The sequence below is a fragment of the Lactuca saligna genome, chromosome 8 (genome assembly GCF_052625555.1).
Source record: "Lactuca saligna cultivar CGN05327 chromosome 8, ASM5262555v1, whole genome shotgun sequence".
Classification (NCBI taxonomy): domain Eukaryota; kingdom Viridiplantae; phylum Streptophyta; class Magnoliopsida; order Asterales; family Asteraceae; genus Lactuca; species Lactuca saligna.
In genome coordinates this window covers 87,978,559-87,988,248 of record NC_136424.1, presented here as the reverse complement: position 1 = coordinate 87,988,248, position 9,690 = coordinate 87,978,559, and the positions used below count along the sequence as shown (strand labels likewise).

Below are 9,690 nucleotides of genomic sequence, written 5' to 3'. Positions count from 1 at the left end.
AGAAGAAGAGGGCTTAAATCTCACAATTTGGCATCCCTATATGAGCACCATGCTCACGGTTTTGATAGCCAAGAAGAAGAAGAATGAAGGCTTTCAAGCATACTATCTAACCTTCCATGGACTTCCTTATATAGAGGCCAAAAAGCAAAGGGAGGAGACACAAAAGTGAAAGGATGGGACAACACTCTTCCAATGCATGGGATACTTTAAACAAAGTACAAAGTGTGCCATGATTTTGTCTCCTCTTCAATTTTCGAGATTAGCTAAGCATGTAACTTTATATTAAACAATGAAAAAGAAATCTAGCCTATATCTTAAGTCAAATCGGCCATAAGGTCAAAGAGACAAAATGTGATGGCTAATTTCTTTATTCATGACTAGTTGAGTGTTTATATAAATATACCAACTTTATATAAAAGCCTATCATTTATATAAAGTGTTCTAATATTTATATAACATATAACTAGTCATATATGTATGAATATCTCTTTTATATAAAACTAACTTTTATATAAATAAACTCTAACTAGTTTATTAATATATAAATATAACTTATAAATAATCATACTTTATGATATATATTTCATAAGTTGTCATTTCTCTAATAAATATTATTTCTACAAGTAATAAATTCTCAATTAGTAAAAAATATTATTTCTATGAAATAATAATTTTCCAATTAAATACAAGTGTTGATATATTTATTAATAATCAAATTATACTAATAAATAATCAATTGATGTTAACTTGCTATATGGTGTGACCCTATAGGATCATATATTATTAGCAATATCATTCTACAATGACTCTTGGACATACTAGATCTTTTAATCTCCCACTTGCACAAAACTCATCATAGATTGATATAGACAATGATGAACGTCTAGCAACATTTCACTGCCCCAAATAACATATGACGAAGAATGCCATTCATCAACATCCAATTTCCAAAAAATATAAGCTTCAATTGATGTATTAAGGTAAGTTTATCAATTATCCCTTTGTTACAGACATCTTGTTGAAACATGAGCCTTGGATCGCAATCAATCTCATTTGTAATTCAACTTTGGGTAACGCGCGTTAGATGTTTAACCCTCAATGAATAAGAGGAACAAATCTCATCTTGACTACATAAGCCTCTTGTATAGTTCACACCATACCCGAATATGACTTTTATAACTGCCCGATCAAGGAACAACATTTGGTCATATGAAAGCACAGTACTCCCTATACTTAAGTCCCATTATGTATCTTAGGTGTTAAGGACATAAAGATAGTACCTTTTAATCAATTATCACTCATAACTGATATCTATGAAATGATCTTGATGCGGGTCTGTTCGATACTAGTTCTCTGACAAGTACCTATGAAACTTGGTTACAACTTTTTGCCTACTTTCATCTGCTGAGAATCAACCAATCATTTTCATATTAGTCTTACTTCATAATTGCTCCCACAATCATGACCGACTATGAACCTTTAGAATAACAAGATTATTCATGGATTAAACATGTTAATATAGAACACGACAAGTATTAATGTAAGAATCATATCCCAATATATCAAAACATTATTTAATAGTTGTTGTTACAATGTTCCAATATCCAAATACTAAATTTAAATCAAAGTCCCATTACTAGAACAATAAAAGTCTTATGGCTTAAGTGTGACCACTCATACTTAGCCTAAAAGGAAAGACTTTATTAATGGGTTCGACTAAATTTAATTTGTGTGAATTTCGCGAATACGATATCTCCATATTTGACTTTTACTCTAGGTATAGTTAAATATCTTGGAGAATATGATTAGTGTTCTTTCGTCACATAGAGTCCCTTAGCATGATTAAGTCAACTCTTGAAATCACAAAGATTTCTATGTGATCCTTGAATGGCAGAAATCAACATAGTTTTTCAATGAACTCATTCATCCAATCATATTTGACTTCAACTTCAAAAGTTGTGTATTATTATTTTGTAGGAGATTGTGTCATTATGTTTTGCTTGGACCTCATTCCAACAAAACTTACTCTTCATTCCAAAATGAAGTGATAATCCAATTATAATTCATAATTATCTATATTTATTTAGAAATCAAAATCCTATGTAGCTCTTTACATTAAGATTTTATTCTAAACTAATGATCTCATATACATTCTCTTAGCTCTTCTTAAGTACTCTTAGAATGTTCTCACAGTCATCTAGTGACTTAACCATGTATTCAATTTTGTATCTCATGATATGACATAAATGATGGATTTATTTGTCAAGCAAATAGAATCTAAATCATTTTATCTAGCTCAGACCTATGTGCTAGATCCATTTGAGACAAAATAAAAAATGGAGTCATGTGACAATATCAAGAATCTTCCAAAGGATTCTTGTATCTTGATCTCTTTCAAGATATTGTCATTTCATGCAAAAGAATTTTATAACCTTTAACATTCATCTTTATCTATCTCTTATAGATTTTACATTCCAAGAATGTATCTTGTCATTCCTAAGTCTTTCATTTTAGAAATACTTTCCGAGTCAAGGTGAAAACCATCTTGCATAGTCGGAATGTCATTTAAAATGATTAAGTATGTCTCTTTCATACAAGATTAGGAATATCACTATCCTCCCACTAGATATTAGTAAACACACACGTTCGTTTTCATCTTGATATAAAAGCATACATTGTATCTTTATATTAAAATGACTATTCCAACCTTGAGATGTTTGTTTTATATCCACATGTGGATCTTAATCCTTACATGTTTGGTTACGATAAAATGGATTAAGAAAACCTCCAGGATAAGCTATATAGATATATTCTAGTAGATGTCTATTAAGAAAAGCGGTCTTTCTTGAAATTTATTTGCTATATCTCATATTAAGAATATGAAGTTATAGTAAATAATATCCTTTCATAGCTACTTGTGTAAAGGTTTTATCATAGTCAATGTCATGAGTACGATAAGGACCATAGTCAATGACATGAGTATGAGAAAATCCTTATATAACAAGTATTACTGAATGTGTATATACATCCATGTATATTCTTTCTAGAAGAATCTCTTACTCCTTCTAGCCTTGCTATAGAGAGGAAGATTAATCAAGCTCATACTTGATTATTAAACATGGATTACATCTCAATGTTCATGACTCTAAGTCATTGTTAGATTTAAGATCTGATACAATCTTTTAGTAGTTGATGGTTTAACTAGAAGCCATCAAGAACTCATCAATGAGAGATTCCAAAATTCTCAAGTCATAGATGATTTCTACCATTATTACGAACAATTTGTGTTTATGAATAACTATTATTCATATTTAATAATTTCTGGTGCCAACAGTTGTTACATCATGCTATGGTTCTTGAACTACTTCAACTTCCATGTGCCTCCCACTTGCTTTGTCATTAGAAGTTTGCTTTTTGCTAACTCAACTTTCAGAGGAATAAATGAACTTATTCTTGGTGGGTTTGTATATAATAATCTAAATGCCCTTTTAGAATATTCTACAATAATGTAATTAGTTGGATTTGTATATAATAATCTAAATGAACTTATTCTTGGTGGGTTTGTATGTAATTAGTTAGATTTGTATATAATAATCTAAATGCCCTTCAAACCTGACAATTGAATAGGATGACTATTAGAGAGAGAAGAATAATTTGTTAATTTATTACTTGGTTAATAAATTAATTATAAATCAAAATAAATGATTTATTAATGTATTATGGAAATACCATATTAATTAGAAAACATATTGTTTAATTAATATTTAATCATAAATTAATTTGGAATTAATTTTAGGGTTAAATGAATTAATTAAAAGTGCAGGGACTAAAGGTGACAATATTCAATAGTTGAGCATTGGGAAATTCTAGAACCACCCTAAAAAAAGGGAGGGGGGGGGGGGGGGGGGAGGGTGGGGGGAACGAAATCTAGAGTGACTCTAGGGTTTCCTTGAGCTCTAAAGGCGTCTTGGATGCCTTAGGGAGGAAGTTAGGATTAGGGGGTTATCTTGGAGATACATGCATTTTCCAATACATTTCTAACACCTTTATAAACCCTCATTATGGTTGAATTTCGAAAAATCCTTCCTTCTAAGGGCCTAAAAAAGTCCATGGACTCCTTATCCTTTAGTCTTGGACGAAAAACCCTAGAGCCTTCTAGGATTTTCGGCCCTTGTCTAATAAGGTGATCCACTGGCCCAAACCTCAACTATCAAATAATTACAAAACAGCCCCTACACTTTTAATCAGTTCCTTTAATCCCAAAATTAATTTGAAATTAAGTTCTGATTAAATACTAATTAATAATATGATTCCAAATTAATATATTATTTATATAATATATTAACAAATCATATTCATACCCTAAATTATTATTCTTAACAATAAATCAGTCTCTCTCCTCGATAATCATCATGTCTAATCACCAGTGTGAAGGCAACCCAAAAGGACCATGCTACAACCAGGTCAAGTACATACCAAATATAATTATGGACTTAGACTTTAATCCAACAGTTTGTAGGTGTCAACATAGGGTAGTGAACCGAGGTACTCCGATTTCCTTTGATGGAATTGGATTCGAGGTGTCACCCAACATGGTGATTACTCAAATCAGAAAAGAAAAAATCAAAATCAGAGAGATTGAAAGTACTTATCTTTCAAGAATCAAAGTAGAAAAACGGGATCAATTGTTGATCAATCAATTTCAAACTAATTAAGGTCAATCAATAAATACTGTTCAAATCAACTCAATCGTGAACACTATTCTATCGACCAAATATTGTTTGATCGGCAATGGAAATCCACATAAGAACAAAAAACGATGAATTTGATTACAGGAGTTCCGGTGTAATTAATTCAAATCGAAGAAAACGATGATGCCAATTGAGAAGACCTTTTGTCACCAATACATGAACTACATTGAAGACTTTTTGTCGATAGAAGCTACAATAATCTTGACTGACACTTTTCTATCGCAAGTGAATCAATTGTTAAATTGCAGGTGAGAACAACACAAAAATATCAAATGTTGACAAAAACCTTTTGTCGAGCACCTCAAATCAGGAGGTCTTCGATTTTTCCTGATGGTATCTTGCTTCCGTCGCAAGATTTTGATGGGATCTGATACCAATTCAAATCATAAAACACAAAATAAAGTGGAATAACTCTCCAAACTTTATTGAAAAAATATCACTCAAAACTCAATTTGATTAAATCTGATACATAACTCGTATTCTATTAATGTATTTATAGGCCTAGACTAATAAACTTGTAGAATAAGACTAGGAAATAACTTTCCTTGTATAGGACCAAACCAACTTGCTTGAGCTCTACTCAATTGGTATTCCTCGTGTCCTCATCGACTTAGGAATTCCAACACAAACCTCTCTCACAACTATCTCACTGGACCAATCTCGAGGAAAATCACAACTCTCAAGTTCCTAACGATTTTAAATCTATATTGAAATGTCTTAAACGGGTCTTTTCCGGAGTCTCTCGAAAACCTCTCTGGTACGCTTAATATGCGTCGCAATCAATTATCGGTGGGATTTTAGTGTTGTATGGGTTGTTTCAGGTAATGGTTAGTCTATGACGTTCACCGGGAATCCATTTCTGTGTGGGTTTTATCCAAACCAAATACCCCTACAAACTCGGGCTCTTCGATCGGTTTACCAGACAAAACCAATAACGTTTGGTTAGTTATCAGGACAATGTTTTTATTCATGTGGGATGACCGAAAAAAATTAGAGGTTTGTGATCCTTAATACCTTAACTGATTGCAACATTTAAGATGGTTGGAAGGGAAAAAGATAAACACAAAGATGTTAAGGATATTCATAACAAAAAGGCGTAAAATCAATTTGTTTCCTGTGATTTTATAGGTATGGGCAATTTGGTCCTTTTTTTTTTTCTTTTTCAGTTTTAACTACTTTTATATAGAAAAAATGATTATGAAATATTAAAAAAAAGCAGATTTAGATGTGTATTATATTTTAAATCGATTAAAAAGGGTAATGTTGATATTTTTATTTTACATTAGATAAATATAATATTTTAAAATATAATAAGGACTACAAAATTCACTCTTACATTTTTACTCAGTTTGAAAATTTTAACACGTGAAATCAATATGCCTAAAAAATCAAAATCTTCATAAGTCATTTCATCAATTTCATTAACACGTGAAATCCTTTTTTTTTGGCGAGCAAAGTTAATGTTAATAAATTAGGGTTCTTCAACTGGAAACCGATTAGAGAGAAGAACAATCTCCACAAGCTTTAATCGCATACAAGTAACCTAAATCCACAGGTCAGTGATTCCTCCATCATTACGATCTCTACTCGCAATGTTCAATCTCATCAGCAGAAACTTGTCCTTTTCTGCGTTCAAAGCAACGTCGGTTCATATCCTGTTTCCTCGCTCATTATCTTCGTCAACAGCTGCATCAGATAACTCATTCACAGTTTCTTACCTGATTGACTCATGCGGATTCCCTCCCGACAAGGCGATTTCAGCTTCCAAATTCTTGAAGTTCAAAACCCCAGATAGAGCAGACTCTGTGATAGCATTTTTCAAGAATCAAGGGTTCACAGAAACCCAAATCTCTAATTTGGTTCGAAAGTACCCTACAGCTCTCCACTATCATCCCGAAAAAAACCTTTTGCCCAAATTTGAGTTCTTAGGCTCTATAGGTCTTTCGCATTCTGATATTTTTAAGTTATTTACTGGAAGACCCAACTTACTAGGCAGAAGCTTGAAGAATCATATAGAACCTACCTATAATATACTTAGAGATTTGCTTCAATCCAACAATAGAACAGCTATTGCAATCAGGAGATGTGCCTGGGTCTTGGATTTGAATTTCCATGCAAATATGTTTGCAAATATGCAAATACTTCTTGATGTTGGTGTACCTGGATCAAAGATGTTGTATCTGTTAACTCACCAGCCTCGAGATTTTTTAGTTCCTACAGACCAGTTCAAAAAGGCTGTGGAGGAAGTAGTGGAGATGAGTTTTGATCCTTTGAAAATAACTTTTGTGTTAGCAGTTCATGCACTTAGGTCAATGAGCAAGTCCACTTGGGAAAAGAAGATGGAGACTTATGAGAAATGGGGTTGGTCTAAAGCCCAGATCTTGCTAGCTTTTAGGATTAATCCATGGTGTATGATGATATCAGAGGAGAAAATTGATAAAGTGATGGAGTTTCTTGTTAATAAGATGGGGTTTGAGACATCCATTGTCTCAAAGAACTTTGCAATCTTTTCATTGAGTATGGAGAAAAGGATTATTCCAAGAAGTATGGTTTACCAATATTGTTTGGACAATGGATTGTTGAAAGATAAAAAAATTTGTGGTTTCAGTTGGTGGTTGCAGTGTTCGGATAATATATTCATCAAGAGATTGGAAAGATATGAGAAAGAAGCTCCAGGTGTTTTGAAGTTATATCAGGAAAAGTTAGTTGGATGATGCTAATTGAAGATATGGTAATATATGTTCCAACATAACATACAGAAGCTTCAGTAGTTGGACATTTTGTAGTTAGATTAGGGTATGTGATTGCATGGTGATTCGGGTGTATGAAGATGTGCATGATTCAGATAATGAATAGACTGTATTCTTTTGATTCTCTTCTTCTTTTGAATGGATAAGTTTGGTGATAAGTCACTACAGGAAAACAAACCTAACTCAGCCATTGAGTCATTGAATAGCTTATAGTATTTTTTTTCTGTTATGTTTTTAATTATATATAAGAGTTCCAAGTACCTTCAATACAGTTGAATCGTTAGACGAATGTTGTCATCTCTATCTTCCATCACCCAATCCCTCTTGTATATGTTCTCAGCCCCTTGCATTTCATCATCTGTATCATAGTTGAGTGTCGTAAAAAATGACAAAAAGTAGATTGTTAGTTTAAGTGTTCTAAAAATGACAAATTAAGTAAGTTACAAGAAAATATTATCTAAAGTTTGAAGAGATACAGCATTAAGGTTAGTGTTGGACAGTATAAATGCAAAGAAATATGCTTTGAATGAGACTGAAAGGACTATAAATTCATAAGGAGTTATGGTTATGAGATTTTAAGGTCTAATCCAAAATTTGAGATTAAAGGGGTCGTACATGGTTTTGAAGTATAAACCATTAGATCCAATTACAAAACCACAAAACTAATATATAGTTTAACAACATTTTAACTACATACAAAAACATATGGGATAAATTCCACAAAATACATTATATATGCGCGCGCGCACAAAAAAAAAAAATAAAAAAAAAAATAAAATCAAAATCAAATTTGACATTATGTTGTTTTTTCGTTACAATTTAGTTACTAAGTTTCTAGTTTTTGCAATGTGAACACTTAACTTGTCAACCGAGCGATGACGTGACATGTGGACATAATATTATTTGGTTATGTGATGCTGGTTGGTATAACATGAAGACATGCCAAAATTAAATAAAAGGTGAAAGTTCTCACTATTTTCAATTTCAATACTAAGTTTTCACTCTATTTTCAATTTTGATATTTTTTTTGTTAAAAATCGAATATCATTTTTCAATATTGTCCACTGTTGACCATTTTACATTTAAAATCATATTCATAGTTTACTTTCTACATTTTTCAGCTCACTTTTGACCTTTTTACATTTAAAATCATATTCATAGTTTCTTTTCTATATTTTTCAATCTCAATACACGTTTTCTATATTTAAACCGAAGTTATATGTAAAAATGTCTATTATTATATAATAACTGTATTTTTCATGAAATACAAATTTTCGAATTACAGAGTTTGCATGAAACCCAAAATAAGTTTTTTTGGATTATCCTAAAACTAGTTTCATGTTACTCCATAGTCGAAATTACCGATTATGAAAAATGTTTTCGTACACGATCCTTGAAATATCCAAGATATTATTGAGAATCCATAACCCTTTTGTAACATAAAGTATAAATAAAATAGAATAAAATAAAGTGACCAATTTCACAAGATACAAAATGTGACATTACATATTATAATAATAATAATAATAATAATAATAATAATATTACAAAGTCACATGATATATGTTACATGAAATACGAATTATTAGGTTAAATATTACAAATTTTCATTGAAATTGAACAACTTTCAACTACATATCATTAATAAATAGATTAACACACTAACAACTAAAACAAAAGATAACATATGAAAACGTAAGTTGTACTAATAAAAAACATAACTTCTAGCTTATTTAAGTACCAATGAATTAATAAAGATTATTAAGTTCAATATCAACCATTATTTGTCAAAGCTTCAATTACAAGATATATTGCAGCTAATACATATTTTTATGTATATATACATATTTTTTATTATATTCATACTGCTCTTTCATGTATTTATTAACATTTAAACATTTTTTACATTAAAATTATATATATATATATATATATATATATATATATATATATATATATATTAAAATTACTATTTAATGAAAAATACAATTATAAGATAAATAATATGTATAACATTACAATTTAAATGTTAAAAAAGACTTGTGTTTATAAAAAATAAATATGGTTTTTAAATGTAAAATAGGTAACAAATAAAATATGTATACGATTTCTAATGGAAAAAGATCAACATGGAACGAAAATGAAAAAAAAATGATGTTTGGTTGGGAACAAGAAAATGGAATATCAAA

At 30.6% G+C, this 9,690-nt stretch overlaps 1 protein-coding gene across 1 annotated transcript; it reads left to right on the top strand.

The window, feature by feature from the left end:
- The first annotated feature begins 6,174 nt into the window (after positions 1-6,174).
- On the top strand, positions 6,175-7,622 carry LOC145007987 (transcription termination factor MTERF15, mitochondrial-like). The gene has a single exon (XM_078966600.1). The coding sequence runs from the start codon at positions 6,344-6,346 to the stop codon at positions 7,463-7,465; it is 1,122 nt and encodes a 373-aa protein (XP_078822726.1). The 5' UTR covers positions 6,175-6,343; the 3' UTR covers positions 7,466-7,622.
- Positions 7,623-9,690: the final 2,068 nt, after the last annotated feature.

Excerpts from the sequence above, each read along its gene's own strand:
- LOC145007987 (XM_078966600.1), top strand. The coding sequence starts at position 6,344 with ATGTTCAATCTCATCAGCAGAAACTTGTCCTTTTCTGCGTTCAAAGCA.